At 41.6% G+C, this 22,385-nt stretch overlaps 1 protein-coding gene and 1 long non-coding RNA gene across 5 annotated transcripts in view; one reads left to right on the top strand and one right to left on the bottom strand.

The window, feature by feature from the left end:
* The window catches only part of APP (amyloid beta precursor protein), a 142,260-nt gene extending 122,931 nt beyond the window's left edge, over positions 1 to 19,329 (top strand). For 2 of the 4 annotated variants that reach the window (XM_079972044.1, XM_079972042.1), the window contains 5 exons: positions 814 to 1,035; positions 5,604 to 5,657; positions 12,102 to 12,202; positions 14,692 to 14,838; positions 18,052 to 19,329. In XM_079972044.1, the coding sequence (XP_079828170.1) occupies positions 814 to 1,035; positions 5,604 to 5,657; positions 12,102 to 12,202; positions 14,692 to 14,838; positions 18,052 to 18,153 (626 nt within the window). In that variant the 3' untranslated portion in view covers positions 18,154 to 19,329. The remainder of the gene's footprint in view (positions 1 to 813; positions 1,036 to 5,603; positions 5,658 to 12,101; positions 12,203 to 14,691; positions 14,839 to 18,051) is intronic. The other 2 variants (XM_079972045.1, XM_079972043.1) reach the window with 1 other exon arrangement.
* LOC307213867 lies at positions 1,496 to 2,066 on the bottom strand. The gene is made up of 2 exons (XR_013837758.1): positions 1,931 to 2,066; positions 1,496 to 1,799 (listed from the first exon to the last, which is right to left on the bottom strand). It is a non-coding gene; the product is annotated as an uncharacterized lncRNA (long non-coding RNA).
* Positions 19,330 to 22,385: the final 3,056 nt, after the last annotated feature.

Genomic DNA, 22,385 nt, shown 5'->3' with positions numbered 1-22,385 from the left:
AATGAATGAATTTTATGCTTTCATGTTGTAATTGGTAGCCTGCACTCACTGGAAGTGGGAATATCCAGAACTGACTGACATTATCAGTACAGGGGGTGGAAAATGTGCACACTGCTCCTGCCTCTCAACAGGCATTAGCAAACGGCTACCAAATAAAATCTCAGGCCTCCCATTCTCAGATAACTTCAGAATAGCTTCTAGCAATTCAGTCTTATGAATGTCTACTTAGAAGCAAACTCTACTATGTTCAATGGGGCTTACTCCCTGGTACATGTGTATAAGATATCCTCCTCACCTGGGAATTCAGTGAGATGTACTGTTGGATAGGCAGACATGCATAGGACTGTACTGTAAATTGCTGAATTTGGAGTAAAGGATCTTGCAGAGTCTCCCATTTGAAAATTATGCTGAAGTTGTAACAGTGTGGTTTTTCAAAATGGAGACCTGCAAGTAAGGGTGGAAGTGGAGGAGTCTAGATCTGCCACCTATGCAGTATGCTTCGCCCTGCTTCATCAAAAGGCCATCTGTGTTGACTGGAGTCTCAGCAGAGCCAATGGAATAATCATGTTTCCTTTCTCTCTACTGCTCTGCAGCTTTACTGCAAGGTACCACAAATATGTTCTTTGTCTTTCTCTCTTTCCCTCCCTACCTCCAACGATGCTGTGGTCATCAGCCTCTCTGTTTCTGTTTTGCAAACTAAGTTTAAAACCATTTCTGCATTCTCCCAATTGTGATAATTTACCAGTTAGGGCCAAGTGAGTGCTTAGAGTCGCCTGAAGTGTATTGCTGGTTTCTCGTTTCTTTTTCCTCCAGATGAACTGCTTCAAAAAGTGCAAAACTACTCAGATGATATCTTGGCAAATATGATCAGTGAGCCCAGAATCAGCTATGGAAATGATGCCCTCATGCCTTCCTTGACAGAGACTAAAACAACAGTTGAACTCCTTCCAGTCGATGGGGAAATCAGCCTAGATGACTTTCAGCCATGGCACCCCTTTGCAGTCGATTCAGTCCCAGCCAACACTGAAAACGAAGGTAATGTAAGATGACTTAAGAGTTTCTTGGATGGAGATGGTGTGGGATTGTAGATGGATGTATTATGAGTAGGTCTTGGCCTCGCTGACGAAAACAAAGAATGGTTCATTCTGAGTGGTGAAAGGTCTGCCAGAAGCACTTGCCTTTCTTTTACTTTTGATAGACTGCAAATGCATTGAGATTCAGAAGTTCACGTACTGCCTTGAAACAGAGAAGCTGTCAAAATTTAAGTGAGATGTCTGCCCCCACTAAAAAATTAATGTGGCGAACTTGTAGGAATTGGAAGCAAGTCAAAATAATAATGTCTAATTAAAAGGGGTGCTTTGAGCTGTTAATGAGTGAGAGCTACTGCCTTGGAGACTCTGTGGAAGTAGAATGTTGGGAATTTGTTACATCTAACAAGGTCATTATCAGTAGTCTTATTTCAAAACTACTGCTCTTAAAGATTCTTTGATAAGTGATCAATACTGTTATATTCCTCCAAAGATTCCCCCCTCCCAAATAGCTAGGAAAGCATTGTGGTCTTTGTTGAACTTGCCATATGTACAGTTTCCTCTGTGTAAAGTAACAGGTAAAGTTGATAAATGGATAAACTTAATAATAATCAATTTTCTGGAAAGTCAGCTTTTATTTGGGTCTAGCCATATCAGAATCCTTTTTTTAAAAGGCAGTCTTCTTGTTTTTAAGTGTCAAAAGGAATTCATCCAAGTAAAATGTGTACATCAGAAAGATCTGCAAGATTAATCTGGGGAAAATGTGTTAACCTGTTATTCCATACATGTTATTCAGATACATATACTGAAGAAGTGTGCATGCACACGAAAGCTCATACCAAGAACTAACTTAGTTGGTCTTTAAGGTGCTACTGGAAGGAATTTTTTTATTTTGTTTTAACCTGTTATGTCTTTTTTGTTATTCCCCAAAGCAACATATATAAGAATATATGGCACTATACTGTATTTGATTTATTTGTTGCTAGTGAGACTCACAGGTAACTTCTGGATTAATGATGGCATAGAAGGTTGATGATTGCCTTACTGTGACATTTAAAAACTTCATATGCAGTTCCTTTATGTATTATAAAGCATGCAAAAATGACATCAGTTACAGAAATTTGGCACTTCTTGAAAATTGTAATACAGTGTAGAAAGGAAGTGAAATGGTTTATGCTATTGTGAACTTTCCCTCCCTTCTCCTGGCAACCCCCCCCCAAAAAAAAAAAATCTGCTCAATAGCACTAGTAGAAGTTCTTGTGCAACCAGGAGGACTTTGCTGGATACAGCTCAACACTACACAACAATAAAAAAAATAAAAAGTAGCACAGTCAGTTGGGAGATTCTCCTTCAGAACAACCAGTGAAAATAGGCATTGCGTGACAGATCAGCTGTGCAGTGAGAAACTCCCATTTATTTTATTGTGGATTGTGCTGAATTCGTGAGTTATATTCATTTTTTGATCTAACAGACTTAAGGGCACATACTGGCAAGCCTGGGTACATAAACTTGATATTAGAAACCTGTGGCTTCACATTGCATTTGCCTGGTAAAGCTCAATAGGAAAAATAGCTCGCCACCCCCACTTAAAGAATATTTAAGAGATGCGGATTGTATCCAAAAACTTTCTAACTTAGTCTAGAGGGCCCTTTTCTTCCTCTGCTTTCCTGACAGCTGCCCCTGTTTTACCTTTCCACTTCATTGGTGTGCATTCAGCAGTGCAACAGAGGTTACCTTTGCACATTCAAGAGAAAACCTTCGTTTGGTCCTCTTAATGCAATACACAAATGTGGTTTTGCTGCCTGAATAAATAAGTGTCATAAATGCAGAACTTGCAGCAACTTCACTGTTTTGTTTTGTTTTGTTTTGTTTTCAGAGGTACACATTAAGATGCTTTAAGTGAACACCTAGCTAAAAATGTGAAGTTTGAATGCGACCAACATATGCTTGAATGAATAGTATTGTATAGAGTATCCCTGAGTGCCAGTGCAGTATATTAGAGTGTCAGACTAGGACCTGGGAAACCCACTTTGCCATGAAACTTACTGGCTGACCTTGGGCAAGTCACTGCCTCTCAGACTCACCTGCCTTACAGGGTTTCCATGAGGATAAAATGTGGAAGATGAGTTATGTATGCCACCTTGAGCTTCTCGGAGGAAAGGTGCAATAAAATGTAAATTAGTCTGTCTATAATAAAACATACCATATTTTTCGCACCATAGGATGCACTTTTTCCCCTTCAAAAATGAAGGGGGAATGTGTGTGCGTCCTATGGAGCGAAGACAGCATAGCCCCGCGACCCTCTCCCGGATGGAGAGGTGACGCGCGGCTATGGCAGCAGCCTCTATAGCCGTGCGCCACCTCTCCCGCTGGGAGAGCGCGCGCAGGGCTAAAGAAGCCCCGCTTACCCTCTCCCAGCTGGAGAGGTGACACGCAGCAATTGCAGCAGCCTCTTTAGCCGCGCGCCATCTCTCCAGCCGGGAGAGCGCGCACGGGGCTAAAGAAGCCCCCCGCGACCCTCTCCCAGCTGTAGAGGTGACATGCAGCTATGGCAGGAGCCTCTATAGCCGCGCACCTTTGCGCTGCTCCCCGACCTGCTCTTTGGGGCTGGTGGTGCGCACCGACCCCTCTCGCTCTCCAGGCTTCCAAGGTAGCCGCCTGAAGGCGTCTGAACGCACCTTAAACGGCACCTTGTTTTAGAGGGGGAAAACAAGAGGGGGGAAATTCTCCCCCTCTCTGCGCAGCGCCTCCTGCCGCTTCGCTGAAGGGGCGCTGGGCAGAGAAGGAGAGAATTTTTTTTTCTTGTTCTTCCCCCACTAAAACAAGGTGCGCCCTATTGTCTGGTGCGTCCTATGGTGTGAAAAATATGGTAGATGCAGTCACCAAGGGCTGGTTGGCTGCAGATCTATCCTTAGTGTACACTATAAGGCAACCTGGGCTTTGACTCTGTGCTGTTTATGAAATAGCCTTCACTGCATTCTACTAATGGAAGCTTAGCATTCCTTCAGCATTTCTGGCTCCTGCATATGTCGGTTTGAGAGACTGTGTCTCCTCTAGCATGGAAAAGGGACAAGGAGTATCATGTTTTTGAGTTTTTCTCATTATGCAGCTGTGGGGTGTTCTGCTTGGATTGAATGAGTGTGTGACAGGTTAGCTGGTAAGTCCACCTGCTTCCACAAACATAAATCACTGCGTAGCATGTTGTGAGGGGGTGTGAGGAAATCCATGCAGATTGTCTTATTCATGTCAGAGGGTTGTGGCTTTTCAGGAGGATCATTATTTTAGAAAATCTAGTTACAATACCTAGCATACAAAGATCTGTGTTGGCAATACCTTTTGTACTTGGATATGTTCATTGGATAAGCGGCTTTCCTTCCAACATGGCATTCAAAGTGGTGGTGATATTTGTTTTGAAATATGATTCTTCCATGTGTTGTTGTGTGTCGTTCCCCACCCCACCCAGTTTTGTGTATTTATTTGAATGAATATGCTATACCTAAACTGGATAACAACCTGCTTTTCGAAATAACGTTTAAGAAACTTAGTGAAATTAATTTAAATTCTCTATTTCAAAAACTTTACTCAGTGCCTAGTTAAATAAAGAGTCTTATTCTCATTCAAAACACAGTCAGGAAAAAAATCCAGGAAAGAGAGATTCAGTAGTAAGATGCAGCCAACAATGAGAATCCCTATTACAATACCTTGGCTCATAGATGGTGTACAGAAGGTATTGCTGGCAAAGTTATGGTTGATGTTCAGATACGCTCAGACTCATGGCTTTCTGCATCAGCAGCTAGAGTCCTGCATTCTGTCATCTGTCAGTATTTATATTCCACTTTCTGGAGACTTTCAGGTGAAGTTTTGTACCATATTAGAGAGCGATGTGCTTCTGCAGAATTAGTCTCTTCCATTTGTCACTCAATTCCTCAAAGCTTTTTTCAGGGAACATGCACTTAATATTAAAGAATAAAGCATTTCTACAATTCAGAAGTTCCCTGTCCTTTTCATCTCCTTTTTTAAGACACAAAACGCTGTGACTATATAAGAGATAAATGTTTATCCCCTAAGTTTCCCTCAGTTATTTTGAGAGAAGCCAGACTGCCGCATAACTTGCCTTTAAAGTTATAGTGTTCAGTGGTGTTTAAAATGTAACCATTCTTCTAAAGAGGAAGGGGAAGGACGGGGTTAAGAGATGAGAAGCAGCCGTTTTTGCGTGATATTTATGTTACAGAGTTCTAAGCAAAAGGTAGGTGGAGTTTTCAAGGACTGAAGAAGACTTTCTTCTTCTCCAATAGATGGAGAACATTAGACTCTGTTTGTGGTTTGTGATATGTAAAGTAACCAGAAATGGATGGACGTGATAGTTCCTGTCCCTTTACTTTCATTTCCAAGATTAATTTAAAGCAGATCTTTTCCAACTGTTGGCTTATGTTACTTTGTTTATGGCATATAACTTTCCTGCACTGTCCCAGGCAAAACCAAAGGCAACTTATTTTGGAAGCTTTTGTTTATTTTTATTTTTTTATTTGCTCTTTTTCTTTCCTATTTGTTTATTTCTTGGCTGCACGTGCCCAGTTGAGCCAGTTGATGCCCGCCCAGCTGCAGACAGAGGACTCACCACACGACCAGGTATATAATTTGCATGGCTTTTACCTAACCTGTGTTTGCCCTGCATGTTCATCTTTGGCTTCAGCTGAATGAATCACCTTTTCTTTGTAATACTCCTCTGCTGAGCTCCTGCGTCTTCTCATAGACATGATTTAGAACTCAGTAACTTCCTGCCAACTCTTGAATGAGGTCATTTTGCTGAAACATGTCTGCCTGAGCCATAAAATAATAATTTATTCCAAGAATATGCTGGAATTAAAAGAGAAGCGGTTAGATGATTTGTGAACTCCTTTTCCCATTTATATATATTTTCCTTGTAAATTGAACATCAGGCAGTGCCATGGGGGCATTCAAAGTGTGTGTGTGTTGTGTGATATATCTTTCTGCATGAAAAATAAATACTTTGTTTTGGGAATTGAAAATGTTAAAGTCATCAAATATATGAGCTCTAGGTAAAGAGCCAGGCAATGGTAACTTTTAATTTTGGGGGCTTCATTGCAGTATATTTAGTTCAGAATGGTGGGGGGGAGGGCGAGCCCAATGACTTCTAACAAAGATAATGAATGCATTCTCCTTCAGAAGTGCTTTAACAATGTCTAGACAGGTTTCTAGATATAGCCATTACAGTAACCTTGCTGGCTGGTAGAAATACAAGTATCTGTAATGCCCCAATCTAGTATGCATGTTCAGAGTGCATATAATAGTTATTCTCATCAGCAAGCCCAGTTTGCACATTACACTAAGCCCAAGCCATAGCTTAGCAAGATCAAGCAAGCAAATAACCAAGGTTTGTTCATGGTCTGTTTGGGGGAGAATAACCCTGAATCCACGTTTGGCCATAATGCTAAACTAGATCGTGGCTGAGATCTGGGTACTGTGGCACATGCAGGACTTGTTTTCGATCTGGGTTCCCACATGATTGCTTGTTCTTGCTAAATTTGGCTTGTCGTAACATGCAAATGAAGGGATGCAGGTGGCGCTGTGGGTTAAACCACAGGGCCTAGGGATGATTGGCAAAGAATATGGAATGAAAACCTGAAGTTTACAGCATGTGTCACATTGAAAGAAAATGTTATGAAGATGGTATATAGGTGGTATATGACACCAGTAAAATTAGCAAAAATGTACAAAACTTGTAACAAATGTTGGAGATGTAAGGAGAAAGAAGGTACATTCATGCATATGTGGTGGGATTGTAAGAAAGTAAGGGGGTTCTGGGAGATGATATATAATGAACTAAAGAAAATGCTAAAATATAGCTTTGTTAAGAAACCAGAAACCTTTCTGCTGGGAATAACAAGAATGGACATAAATAGGAGAGACTGTAAACTTTTTCAGTATGCAATCACCGCAGCAAGAACACTGTTGGCCCAAAAATGGAAACAAGAAGAAGTACCGACTTTGGAAGAATGGAGGACAAAATTAACAGACTATGCAGAACTGGATAAATTAACTGGGAAAATCAGATTCCAAAAGGATCACAGGTTTTTTTGAGGACTGGGGAAAATTTACGGAGTATTTGAAAACTGTATGTGAGGACTGTACAACGCTATTGTGCTTTAAAGAAGCTTTGTGAAAATACAAGGAATATTGTTAGAAAGCAAATAAGGTCAGAAATATAGTGTTTAATGGCAATATTAAAATTAAGGAATGTGAAGATAGGATTCGAACTACGAATGATTGTCAGAGAAGTTGTGGGAGGTCCGATAAGCTAAAATATGTGATGTGTAAATTGATATGACTGGAGTTTTTCATGGAAAAATTTTTAATTAAAAAAAAAAAAGATCCTTAAAAAAATAAACCACAGGGCCTAGGACTTGCCGATCAGAAGGTCGTCGGTTCGAATCCCCACAACAGGGTGAGCTTCCGTTGCTCGGTCCCTGCTCCTGCCATCCTAGCAGTTTGAAAGCACGTCAGAGTGCAAGTAGATAAATAGGTACCGCTCGGGCGGGAAGGTAAACGGCGTTTCCGTGCGCTGCTCTGGTTTGCCAGAAGCAGCTTAGTCATGCTGGCCACATGACCAGGAAGCTGCACACTGGCTACCTCGGCCAATAAAGCGAGATGAGCGCCGCAACCCCAGAGTCAGCCACGACTGGACCTAATGGTTAGGGGTCCCTTTACCTTTACCTAACATGCAAATGACGCCTCGCCCTTTATTCTTGTGAGTAATGGAGACTGTAATCTGCACTAGTGAGTGTGTCTAGGGAATTAGTGGGTGGTAGATATTCTGTACCATGTAACATAGGGCGCAGAGGAGTTTCTTTTGTATTGAATTAATGCTAGAACAACACATTCACTCACAAGACACTATGAAATGGCAAGTTCAATTATATGTACCATGCCTTTCCCCAGACATCTGTACGGAATCACATTTTGTTGTTGTTGTTGTTAGGACCATAAGCAAAAGAAATGTCACCAGTTGTTTTCCCAGACTTCGGAAGCAACAACAAATTAATGTACAATGCTAAAGTCTAAATAAGCACACTCCAAAGATTAGCCTCCGTCTGTCAAAAGGGCAATCAATTTGCAGCTCTCTGCTCAGTGTTTTCTCTCATTACTTGTGCAATGACACATCATATTTCTGGTTTGTAGCTCACTGTCACCTGTACTGCACCGGAGTGCTCAGAAAGGCTTCATTAAATGTAATGGCATCCTTAGGAGACAGGGAATCTCTGTCTACTCAGTTGTCTGGTTACATGACTTGCCAGGCCTTGTTTTTATCACAAAGACCAAGTCTTGCTTATCACCAAAATTACATCACTCTAGAACAGAAGTAGCTTATTAGCCTTTCTAAATAGAACCTGATAAATCACAGAATGCCTGAGTTACTTGCCTATTCAATTGATGACACTACACACGTGGAAAAACAATTGATGCTACTGTTGCCTATCTAAAATGCAGCTTAGTGATTATGCTTTTGCCTCTGCACCCACTTCTTGCCTTTAGTCATCATCACATATGTCAAAGGAATCTATTCTTGTCTCTCTCTTTCCCCAAAGTTTTGTGTGCGAAGAAATAGAACATTATGACATAGCATCCATACAGTCATCTGTCTAGCAGAAAGAAATGCCTTGCCTTGTAGATGATAGTGGGCTGTTTTGATACTGTGTTTTCCTACCCAAAGGTCTCCTGTACATTATGAATTTTAACTTAATTACTGCTGGATTATTATTTTTGTCCTGCAAACCAGTGCTATGAAAATGTATGCTTGCAAGCACAGTACAGTTCATGACTCTGTAGTAATCCTTGAGGTGGCCCAATACTATGAAGAGGACAGGTCTTCTGCACCTTAACAAAGGAATTTCAGCTGGTATAGCTTACATGACCAGCTACACCTGCTGAAATCCCCCTCCATATGACTTATTAAAGGTACAGGAGCCCTGTTTGTCTTCTGCATCTGGCCACACTAGTCATTCTACCAGAGGTTCCTGCAGATTTAGCATAATGGGAATGAGCACATTGCAGTTAACTCAGTGCCACTTGCAAAGAGAATAATCCAAAACCATTCCAATTCTTGCTTCAAAATGTGGTTTCAGATTAAGTCCAGCAGCCACAGTCACATTAAGTTCACAGGCCTTCCTCACAAAAACCCGGCTAATTAATGCTTTTATAGTAAAAATTCTGAAATTGCTGCTCTCTTGCAATTGATTGCTAGTGGCGGCAACCCCTTTAATCTATCTGGCTCATATCGTATTTTATTAATAGGAAGGGAAAGAAAGATTTGGTTGATGTGTCAACATAAGGACATTTTCCAGCTTCTGTTTCAAAGGAAACCTCCATTGGAGCCATAGGGGCTTCCCTTGAAATGTAAATAGTTTGAGAGGGAGATGTGTGAGAATCACTGCAAGGTGGGGAAAGAGTTCAACTTCCCTAACCTGTTGTCCAGAGACTGCTGATAACAAAAAAATGCCATGCAATTAATGTATTATCATTTGGTGTGCTAGTTACACAGGAAGTACACTTGTAGAAGCAAGAACCCCTCTAATATAGTGTAATCACTCTGATGTAATGTCCAAAGAGGGCAGTGGTCCCAAGGTTAGATCTGTGTGCTTCAGAGTTAATCTGTGGCATCTGGATCTCACTGTGCAGCTACGCAGTTAGAGTTAAATAATTCAGCAAATCAATTCTTCCTGGTGTTAAAACCAGTGGGTTCCTCACGCAAGAATAAAACGGAAAGTGCGATATTTTGCAGGTTTGCCATCCTTTTCACATTCCGAAATAAAAGTGCTAGGTTATGAAAGCATATTAGGGCATAGCTAGTTTCCATGAAGAGTTTGCATGACATATGTTTAGCAGTTGTACTGATTCATACCAAAGAGAGAAATGGGCTGTGTGTGTGTTTTTCTCCCCTCTTGGGCTTTGTCCAAACCTTCATTTATGGAAGTTGGCTGGTTTCCATAATTCACAGTAGCATGCCAGTAGCAAGATGCCTGCATATTTGGCTACCATTTTATAACTTAAGTCTGAAGCACTTTATGCGCAAACAACATACGGCATTCCAGTGTCTGGAATGATTAATTGCTTTTTGTGAGATACGCACATAACAAGCTGCCCATGTGACAAGCCCATGGTATGCCTTATGGAAAGAGACCTAGGAGATTGCATTTGAGAGAGTAGAATTAAAATTTCAGAGATTTCATAGGAATCTTACTGAAATTTTTAGCTTCCAAATTTTGTTTGGAAGCTCTGCTATTTACAGTCTCAAGGATGTACACTTTTCCAGAAAAAGTTGTACTCTTAAATCATGCAAGCTTTTCTTAGAAAAAAATTTCAGTCCTAGATGCACGATTGTATTACATATAGCTAAAATGTTCAGGAAGATGAACATATATGCACTTCAGCCAATTTCCAGTACTGTTATCAAATATGCCAATTTTATAGCACAATGACTTCTTCGATAATTTGTGGGGCAGAAATATTTTTCAGTGATCTTGTATTATTTGCTATAACTCGAAAGAGAATTTTTACAACAATTCAAAAGGATGTTTGGTTCAATTGACTAGTAGGGTGTCCCTTAAACTGTGAATGCCCAGAGACTGGCAGCAATCTGCCAGGAATTAAATTGGTATTAGTAGCCTGTGCTATTAATAACTACAGCTGGCAATTTTCAGATGCAGAAATTCTAGGCTAGATGAATTGCAGGTCTCATCCCAGTATGGTTGCTGTTTCGCCATTTACTTAGATAGTTTTGAGTGGGTGTCTACATTTTAGAAGTGAAGGGCAATATGTGTTGTCTTTCTGTTAAGCAAACAGCCTTTGGCTGACTTGTGCAAGTATACCTGAGATAATGCGACCAATTTTTTTTAAAAAATATGAACTGCTTGCACATCTAGACTTCAGTGTGTATGCCACAAATACAGCTACAACAAGGGCAGGTTCTCAAACAAGCTGTGGGTGTGGATCTGACACTGACACACACCTCGTTGCTGTCCTGTATTTAGAAATGGGGCAGCCACAACTTGGTGCAGCAAGCATTTCTGCCATCACACTAGGCCTAGTAGGTGGGACCCTCTGTTTCCTTCTCCTTTGGCGCTTCCTAGATCTGGGTGATGGTGGAAGTGGCTCTGCCTCCTGAGAGGCAGCTGGGACTGGAGGAACATCCCCTTTGGGGAAGGCAGAGTGCGGGAGGCAGTGGAATAGGCACCATGGCAGTGTCAGAGAGAGGCTCTGACAGCTGTGGAGAGAGCTTGCGGTTCTCATCGCGGACATGACTAAAACAGCAAAGATCTTCACTATCCAGCTGCCCCAGTCTTGGCAGAGACCCCCACATCCCACTCGGTTCTCCTGCATTTTCCTCACTCAGCCAGCCCATCATAAATATCCCCCTTTTTTTGCAAGCCACCCTACCCCTAGTCATGATTGACTTGCACATAAGGCATAAGCCTGTGTAGTGGGGCTGTGCCCTAGCCCCACCCTTGGCATCAGATCATCTTCTTTCAACAACTCAGTTGCTGCAGCTCGTGAGTAGGGTCTTTAGGCACCTTGGACCCCTAATTGTACAGAGCCCCTGCATGTGAGCAGGAGCTCCTTTGCAGACAACTACACAACGTGCAGTTATTGAAAGAAGGCCTGATGGTGGGGTGGGACTGGAAGTGCAGCCCTGCCCCACATCTATATGCTTCTGCCCTGTGCGGAAGTAGCACACGAACAAGGCTGTGAAACAATCGCCATGCTTTGTTCTTTAACGAATCTCTTTCCCCCTTGGCTATCGATGAAAGTGCATTGCTTCTCTCTCAGTAAGTAGTAGAAAAATAGCCGTTGCTTGGTTTTGTTCTTGCTCCCCACCCACCCCCTTTTTTAAAGTAGCATCTTCTTCCATTATCTCACCATGCACACTTTCATTAGAGGCTTCTTCATATGTGTGTCTTGCACTCATGATTGTTGGCAGCAGTGGCGGAGGGTACACATAGAGCTAATCAAAAACTGGCGCTTGGTTTTTCTCTCTCTCTCTTTGGCCTGATATAGGCTCTGGATTGACCAATGTCAAAACAGAAGAGACTGCAGAGCTAAAGATGGATGCAGAATACAGACATGATTCAGGATACGAAGTACATCATCAGAAACTGGTGAGTGCGCCCTCTTTCCTTAAACTGGATCCTGCTCTATTCTCAATAAGACTAATTTTATTTTATGTTACTCTAACTTTGTTCATGAAAATAGCTTGGGGATGTTTCCAATTTCTGTGACTATTGAAATCCTTGTCCTCGGAACCCACAAGATCTTTCATTCACCAATAGTGAAATACTGTGCATATTCTTTTAACGCATTGGGCATCTGCTTATAAATAGCTGCAAGTCAGGGGACGCCACTCCTTTATATGTGACTGGGGCAAGGCCACATATAAAGGGACAGGTCTGTTGTCATCATCCCTAATTTGGCCTTTCAAGACAGGGCTTGTCAATCTAAAGGTATAATTTAGAAGAAGCTTTGAGCACTGTTACATCTCAAGAACTGAGCAAGAAGTGGAAACGGGGGAAGGGAATGCCAGAAACACAAAAGAAAGCAGGAGGAAAGAGGGGGGGATTCCCTAAAATCCTTTGTTAGGGAGCCGGAAGAAAAAGCAAATGCTGCTGCTTTACTTCCGTAAATGGCAGTTCACAAAGATTTCCTTGTTCCACCTGCCCAGAGCTGTTCCCCATATCCAGAGCTGTCCTTTCTTCCTTCTGGCTTCCCAATATATTATAACAACCAAGGAAGCACTTTGATCATTACATTACAATTAGGGATAGATAATTGTTCCGTGTAATAATAATAATAATAATAATAATAATAATAATCAGCTCTTAGATTCTGGGGATCAAAAATTCCAGTGCTAGAAAAAAAAATCCAAAATGCATTAGCTCTCCTGTGTAAAATGCTAGCCTGCAAGGCTCACAAGAGTTAGCATGTTTATGAGTCATTTAAGGGAGGACTTGTTTTGAAAAGGCGTGGGGAGAGGAGGGAAAGTGTATTTCAGTTCATTTACTTCTATTTTATTCTCTTTTAATTATATGGGAGCTAGTATGCAATGGGGAACAACACTAAAAAGAGAATTTAAACCTGTTTCCTCCCCCGACTGTGCTGGGGTGTGTGTGCAATTCAAACAGAATTGCATTGTGCAGTTTTAAAAACAAACACTCTTCTTGAAGGCACAATACTGTTCAGTAACAACCCTCAATATAAATAAATTAACCTGTGTGTTTTTGTTTCTATTCTACACCAGTTTTGTTTTTGTTTTAATCATAGTGCAGGGTAGGGAGTAAGTAGAAGAATAGCACTGAAACCTAAATCTCTTATGAAATAAATAAAATAAAAATAAAAATTTGTCCAGTAGCACCTTGGAGACCAACCAAGTTTGTTCTAGGTCTAAATCTCTTATGATCATTGATAGGTCTGTGTTGTTGTTTTTTGACAAGCTGGTTAACCTTGCAGTTCAGTACCTGAGCTCAGCATACTCTCAGCACATTATAGGCTTATCTTTGGATCCGATTTTCTCTACTGTCATAGGTGCCTGTGGCTCCACAAGAGTGGCCCTCATCCTAATTGACAATTGATGGTCACACAGTTGAGGGTTTTGTCAGATTGGGAAGTAGAAATTTCCTCACCAACTTCCTTAATGATCCACGACCTTTTCACCTTTGGGCAGGATCCCGAGGGTCTGTAGTGAAAACTCTATTGCTCAGATATGTCTGGCAGTTGAGAATAGCCCTTGTTGACGTCTGTAGTGCCAGAAAAGAGGCTGACATAGGAGAAAGTTTTTGGATTCTTGTTCAGTCTCTTTTGGTGACTTTTGAAAGTGACCAGATTGAGTTCTTCATTGTGAGCCTGTGTGGGAAGAAGGCCTGGGGAGCTCCCTTCTTCGGACCTGGGTTCCTCCTACAATGCAGCGAGGGATGGACGGAGCCAACCATTTCAGTTCCCATATCTTAAGTTCAGTTCTCCCTGCTTCCACATCAATTTGCAAAGCCTGGGTGAGAACTGGTATGCATGTTTGTGTGCCCTTCTCCTAATAGACACATTTTTGCAAGCAGTTTCTCCTAACGTAATGTGTCTTGTATGTTGTTTTCACAGACACACTTGTTTTTCTTTACGTTTGCTCTGATATATGCTTCTTTGTATGTATTGCCTGGCTGGAGAACTGCATTACAAAATGGGGAGAATGTGCATTTTGAAGGATAGATGGGTTTGGTTTGGTTTACGTATTGTTCCATGAGGTGCAAGCTAGGTAGGTTCATATTAAAATGCAAGCTGAACAAATTTATTTTCCCACTTCCCTGTCCACATCCTAATACCAGCTCTGTGGCTGCAGGTTATCCCAACTTCACATGTGCATTTCTATGTGCTGCAGATGGGATGCTAGCAGTTTCAGATTCTATTCTCCCATGTTACATGAGGAGAAACCGTAATACTAATTTACCTCTTAAATGGAAACAAAGTTTAGTTATTTTATTGAGCACTGCTCAGAAACCATTGGATTGTTGAGAGAATTTTTCTTCTGTTTGGCAAGGTGCAAAATGCACAAGTAACAAGTTGCCTAACTCAGTAACTAACTTACCATTTTTTAATTTTATTTTAGGTATTCTTTGCTGAAGATGTAGGTTCGAACAAAGGCGCCATCATTGGACTAATGGTGGGAGGTGTTGTCATTGCTACAGTAATTGTCATCACTTTGGTGATGCTTAAGAAGAAACAATATACCTCTATCCATCATGGTGTAGTGGAGGTAAGTGAAAGTTACTAATAATTATTTTGCGAATGGACAATAGCAGACGAACAGAGCTTATTCCCTTCTATGAAGTCAACTGGATTGCTCTGTTTTCCAGTTGCAAAACCAGTTTGGCTTATGGAGGGGGTAGGGCGCAGGGGAAATAATACTGTGAGTCTGATTTCAAATTGTAATTATAAAATTATATCTCTCCTTTTCCCTGTGGTCATCCATGTACCATGAAAATCTGCTCCAAAGAACTGGGGGGGACTCTCTGAAGCAATTGGGGGGGGGCACTGCAGTGGGTAGGATAGGAAGGGACAGTCCTGTAACATGACTGGAACTTTGCTCTCACAGCATTAGATACAAACATGAAGCCATAACTAGTTTTGGGGTGTGGTTTACATGGTCCCTGTTCCTAGGTCCCAAGGATATGCTGGAGAACTCAGTTGAGTGACGTGCTAACTTTTGCATCTGCAGGGAAAAACACATTAAGGGATGTTTAAATGGGAACAATTCAAGCAATTGGCCTGTAGACAGTCTCAAACCCCAGCTACAGCTAATGGGTTGAAAGCAGAATGTGACCGATCCATACCAAGTCTGTAGAGTGTTATGGATTATTTCATTATGAACTGATAGGTAAGGCAGAACAAGAGCTGAAGATTGTCAATATAGATTTGTTCAAGCTGCTGCTGAGCACATTCTTATGTAGGGGATTTGAGCGTAGCGCTGGGAAGCTGTGACATTCTCTAAGGACACCCAAAACTTGATGGATTGGAATGGCTAATATAGCTAGGCTGAGCATTCCTCTGCTTCTTGAAAAAGCTTAAAAGGGGGGGGCACATTCTATCAATGACAGGTTTTGGACCTTCTTTAAAATGTAAGAATTGTTCTCATTTTCCTAGTGTGGAAATGGGCAGGCGTCAGGGGGACAGTGGGGACATGGAGCCTTTTGTCTTAGGTGGAATACAATTTCTGGTTGTGCCAGAAGCGGTTGAGTCATGCTGGCCACATGACCCGGAAAGCTGCCTGTGGACAAACGCCGGCTCCCTCAGCCTGAAGCGAAATGAGTGCCACAACCCCATAGTCACCTTTGACTGGACTTAACCATCCAGGGGTCTTTTATTTAAAAATTTAAAAAGAAAGCTGATAAAGGCATACGTAGAATACATAGCAGAAGAACAGATACCTGCTCTATTTCAGCAGTTAGTGAGAGTATCAGTTGAGCTAAGTATGCAGAAATTATTTTCCCAGAGCAGGATTTTTTATTTTTTTTAATTAATGAACATTTGAAGCAGCTGTGGGGAACCTTTAGCCCTCCATATGTTGCTGGACTCTCGTTCTTATCAGCCGGGAGCTGGCCAACGGCCAGGGATGATGGGAGTTGTTGTTCAGCAGCATCTGGAGGGCCAAAGGTTCCCCACACCTGATCTGAAGACTGCTGAGACGATAGAATTTCACATGATTGCAATGTCATTTTTTGTGAGCAATAAAAATTAACCCTTGAGCAGTATATTTTCTGCAGTGCTTCACCATAACTGCTGCATTTTTTTATGGACACCAAGAATGCCTATTCCAGTGGGAACGTATGCAAGTGACTATAGAAATTAGACTTTTCTTAAGTTAAATGTTAGGAATTAATTGGTGGTGCCTTTTCGGCCATTTGCTGTATTTTATTTTATATTGTTGTGATTTTGCTGTTTTATTACTTAATATGAATAAAGGTAAAGGGACCCCTGATCATTAGGTTCAGTCGTGACCAACTCTGGGGTTGCGGCACTCATCTCGCTTTATTGGCCGAGGGAGCCGGCGTACAGCTGGTCATGTGACCAGCATGACTAAGCTGCTTCTGGAGAACCAGAGCAGTGCACAGAAATGCCATTTACTTTCCCACTGGAGCGGTACCTATTTATCTACTTGCACTTCGTGCTTTTGAACTGCTAGGTTGGCAGGAGCTGGGACCAAACAACGGGAGCTCACCCCGTCGCGGGGATTCGAACCACCGACCTTCTGGTCGGCAAGTCCTAGGCTCTGTGGTTTAACCCACAGCGCCACCCGCATCCCACTTAATATGAATACCATCCTTTTAAAACAAGTTTAAGGAATCCAGTTCAAATGAACGAGACTCTTAATCTCAGGTTTGTGGGTTCAAATCCCACATTGGGCAAAAGATTCCTGCACTGCAGGAAGTTGGACCAGAAGACCCTTGTGGTCTCTTCCAACTCTACAACTCTGTGATTCTGTGAACCAAACTAACATAGTTGATAAGGTACCTCAGTTCAGCTATAACATGCAGTCTATAAATCCTTTTAGAAATAAAAAGATATGTTTATAACAGAGAGTTTGAACCCACTCTTCTCCTGCATCTGTGAACATGCAAGGGGACAGCAGCATCAAGCCTGTGAGCAGAATGCATACACTCTTGGTGTGCTTCACACACAAAGGACTCCTCAAAACATAACCCAGACATAGGCAACTCGCCCTCCAGATGTTTTGAGACTACAATTCCCATCATCCCTGACCACTGGTCCTGTTAGCTATGCATGATGGGAGTTGTAGTCCCAAAGCATCTGGAGGGCTAAGCTAGCTTATGCCTGATTTAACCTAAAGAAGAGCTCCTGCTGGATCATGGCAGAAGCCCATGAAGTCCAGTATCCTGTTCTCCCTTACATTGCCTTTTCACACTGGCACTGAGTGTGTAGCTCCCAAGGGTATTATCAGAATACACATCAGCACTGGTGTCTATTGCTAATCTGTGAGATTCTGTGACTGGGGACCGTAGTATGTACAGTCAGTGTACACACCTACTGCCTCTCCTCACCACACACACACACACCCCTAGAGTCTTTCAACATGACTTGTGAAAGAGGTTGCTCCTGCAAACTGTCAGGACACTGATCCTCAGCAGAGACCCTGGTCTGCTGGCTTCGAAACGTAGGAAGATTTTTGATACTGAGTCAGACAATTGGTTCATCTCTTTTCTATGATAACAGGCAGGGTTTCAGGCAGTGTTCTTTCCCAGCCTTACCTAGAGATGCTGGGGATTGAACCCAGGACATTCTGCTTGCAAAGCAGATGCTTTACCACTGAGCTACAGCCACGGAGCTTCAAAGAGTTGGCCAGGAGGTGGGGGGGGGGACAACCCTATTTCTTCCATTTACACTGTCAACGTGAGAGTTGTGTGCTGCCCGTGTGGGACCGTGACTCTGGTCTTCCTTCTACCCGCCTTAGGTGGACGCCGCAGTGACACCAGAGGAACGCCACCTGTCCAAGATGCAACAAAATGGCTACGAGAATCCAACCTACAAGTTCTTTGAACAGATGCAGAACTAGAACACCACAGCAGCCTCATGAGTTGGACAGCAAAATGATTGCTTCACTGCCCATTGGTGTTCAGTTAGAGAATAATGTGGAAACAAGCAAGAACGAACAAACACTTTGTTTTATTATTTACTCATTATCGCCTTTTGACAGCTGTGCTGTAACACAAGTAGATGCCTGAACTTGAATTATAAAATCAGTAATGTATTCTTCTCTCTCTTTACATTTCAGTCTTTACACTACATTATTAATGAATGTTTTTTGTGTACTGTAAAGTTTAGCTGTACTTAACTAGTGCATGAATAGCTTCTTTCCCAATTATTTATCATATAGCTCCTTTAGCCAGTTGTATATTATTCTTGTGATTTGTGAAGGGGGGAAATTAAGTCCTAATTGAAATATGCTTTAAGAATCGATGGGGGATGCTTTCTGTGTACGTGGGGTTGAGCTGCTTCTCTTTGCTGAGTTTTCCTTTTTCTGATCACTATGCATTTTAAGGTCAAGATGAATTTTTCTTCTTTCTTTTTTTAGAAAAGTATTCCAGATGAGTTGAAATTATTTTCCTCTGCAGTTGCATTTTATTGTACAGATTGTTGCTTCTGCTGTATTAGTGATGTAGAAATCATGGGAATACACGTTTGTTTCTTTGTGCCTGTTTTATGTGCACACCTTAGGCATTAAGGGGATGAACTTTCCTTTCCCATGTATCTTTTCATATTTTTAAAAAATAAAAGGAATCCTTGTTAATTGTGAGCACTTTTATAGGGGGGCGGGGGGAAGTGCCTGCTGGTTGAAAAATTAACAGGGATCCTACAAGCATTTCTGCAGGATGATTGTACAGAATCATTGCTTATGAATTGATAGCTTTCTACACTGTGTTACATAAATAAATTACAAATAAAACCAATGGGCAAGAGTTTTATTTGAATGAAGAACTAAGTATTTTGGGGGTGACTTTAACAGTGACCATCAAATGTTCAAACGTAGGGGGTTGGGTGGTGGTTGGTTTTTGTTCTTTTTCTTCCTTTCCAAGTAGACCTGATTCATAGATTTCCCATTTTGAATATAGTGGAACAAAACAGCGGTGGGTGAGAGGGCTGTTTGCTTGGGCATGCCTTCCCTCTAAAATGTCCTTTTTTTCAGTTTGTATAATAGTGTTTTAATGTAAATAAATACATTCCTGGAGGAGCTCCATTGTAGTGGTGTGAGTCTGTAGCAGTTACCTTGAATTTTCTGCTTGATGGTTTGTATAGGTTGTACATTCATTACAGAATTCAGTACTCCGGCTTCTCCAACAAGCGTAGAAACCAGGAAACTGTTCGCTGAATGGCACTCTTCTGTTAGAACTTGTGCAGCGCTATTGGTTTCCTATTGAAATTGGAAATGCAATGGCTTGTCCTACTGCTCACTGTCAGGTCATTACCAGAATCTCAAACGCTGGTTGCTTTTTAGCACAAGGAACACTTGAGGAAAGAACAGGTTGGCTCATCAAATGGCAGGTCAACGTGCACCCCAGTGAACGTTTTAACAAGGTAGGAACAATTCTGATGGGGCTACCTTCTATAAAATGCCCTCCCTCTTCCACCTTAGACAGTTCCAACCCCCAGTTTCTATGACAGTGATGACATCCAAACTGACCTAGGAAAGATCCAGCTGCACAGACGTTGAGCTTAAAGTGGTGAGTTGCCATTTCACAGTGTCATGTCATTTCATTTTTTGTGACAAAATATGCAATCTGGTATAGAACTTGGCCTTCTGAAATTCTGTTTTCATTAGTTTAAACTTCCTAAGGGTGCAGGGAGATAAAAAGGCCTGGCAAGCGATTTCTGAATCTAAGCAAGCCAAATGGCTTTAGGTATGACTTTCAGCAAGGTCTTCGGAAGCCTGCTTCCCCACAACCAGACCATAGTAAAGAGGAAGTTTTTAATGTTTGATGCCTTACTGTGTTTTCATTTGTTGGAAGCCACCCAGAGTGGCTGAGGCAATACAGTCAGATGAGTGGGATATAAATTTGTTGTTGTTTGTTGTTAGAAGAAGACGACGACGACGACTGTTCATTAGATGGGACCCTTGATCCACTTAAGTGTTAAGTGTTCAGGGCACTTTGACTCTCAGTCAGCCTGGTTTTTCAGCACGCATATTGTAGCTACTATATATGGTAATTTTAATTTCAGCAAATCAAACCAAAAATTTACAATTGTCAGTAAGTCCTTTTAGACATATGCATGCAACCTATAAGGGGCATGGTGTTTGTTCAATGATGCTACCTTGTGAATCTGAACACTACAGTGTCCAAGTGGTATCTTTGGCATTAGCGGTGGCAAGAAAACACCCACATTTGGGTGATGGGTTTTTAAAGAAATGTTCTTTTATACATTACTTAGTATTTTGGTAAGGATGTATTCTGAAACATGGAGGACCACAAACAGTAACTCCCTAGAAGACCCAAGTGACCAGGCTGGCATGTAAGGGATTAGGCCGTACTTGAGGAATCCCAGACACAAGTTGTTAAGGCTCACCAAAAGGACTTTGGCAAGTGCTCCAGAAAGGTACCTTCACTGTCAAGTAGCAATGCAATTAAAGAAATGTTGGACAATTTAGAAGCCAACCAATCATTAATGCCCTAGCTTAAGGCACCAGTAGCGCAGACATACATTGCAGATACAGGGTTTGCTGGATATATAAACTCATACTGGATCACCTGGGAAGAGACCTGGTCTGGGAAGAGGCCTGTCTGGTGAACAGTCTTTGAAATCATGCCTCCCCCGCCTCCCTCCCGGTCACGTTGATACCACTTCTGTGCATTTTGATAGGCAGAGTGGCATAAGATAAAACTTGAGCACATGTTGAGCTGAAAGCAGAAAGGACTATGTGGGGATTAACCTTGCATCCCTTGTCGGCACATCAGATCTAAGTACAGATTTCATTGGGGGAGGGGGACCAAATTCTGGATTTCTGAAGGATTTTTATTTGAAATCCACTTGTCTTTCACTCAAGCACAAAGCAGAAATGAACGCAATTTGCCAGTTTTCATCTTTAGGTTTCTGGGGTGTGCCTCTGAACTACAACTCAGCCAGTTACTAATGGACTGCATCCTTTGGCTGTTGCTGAGGCAGCTGCCTGGTTTCACCGAGGCCGAAAGGAAGGCACAAGATGTTTAACAAAAATAGCTCAAATCTACAAGCTGCTTTGCAGAGCTGCCCCCACAGCCTATTATTTTATCCTGCTGCTTTTAAATACAACTCCTGTGAGTTTGGGATGCTGTAGGACTGAAAAAGTACCACTGATACATGCAGTGAAATAATCCAGCAAGAATAGAGGTTATTCTGCTGTTTTACAGGTACGCTTCCAGACTAGCCAAGATGGGCTCTGCTGGGGTTCAGAGCAACAGCAGAAGCAGACTAGAGCATTTGTGACAATATACATAAGACTGAAAAATAATGATGCTAACTCAGATAGTAAAAAGGTGAAGAAATCCAACTTAAGATATATTCGTTGTATACACAAACTGAAGCACTGTTGTCTTAGGAACTTTACCGATTTCCTTAGTGCCATTATTTTGCAAGAATTACCCATTACTATTATTGCAAACACTGAAATTATGCTGAAGTTACACCGGGTGACATCCAGTGGCAGTTCATACAATTTCAACCTGCACAATGGATTTTTTCTTCCTCCCTGTAGCCATTTGTGTGACCCCAAAATCGGCTTCTTAGGTCTGGGGGAATTCCCAGAGCAATTTTTTTTTTTTTATAAATATTTATTAGAGTTTTTAAATACAAATGCAAAAATCAACAATATAACATATATCATGACATATTTTCAAAACCTCTTGGACTCCCTCACATCTCCCACTCCCACTTACATCGTCTTAAATTTTAACCAGCAAATTATCATCTTGTTTATATTCCTAGGTCCCATTCTTTTAAACATAATCTATTCATTCTCCAAATGGTTTATATTTACCTTGATTAGCTTATCGTCCTGATTCCATCTAATTTAGTGGTGGTCAATTATTTATGATCTAGCATCCTTCTTAACATTCAACCAAATTACAATACTTTTTTAAAATAAATCTTAAATTTCTTCCAGTCTTCTTCAACTTTCTCTTCACCCAGGTCTCGGATTCTGCCAGTCATCTCGGCTAGTTCCATATAGTCTATCAGCTGCATCTGCCAATCTTCCAGTGTGGGTAAATCTTGGGTTTTCCAATGCTTAGCAATAAGTATCCTTGCTGCTGTTGT

This window comes from Podarcis cretensis (assembly GCF_951804945.1).
Source record: "Podarcis cretensis genome assembly, chromosome: 4".
In the NCBI taxonomy this organism is placed as follows: domain Eukaryota; kingdom Metazoa; phylum Chordata; class Lepidosauria; order Squamata; family Lacertidae; genus Podarcis; species Podarcis cretensis.
Note: the sequence above shows the minus strand (reverse complement) of the source record. Positions and strands in the feature narration are given on the sequence as shown.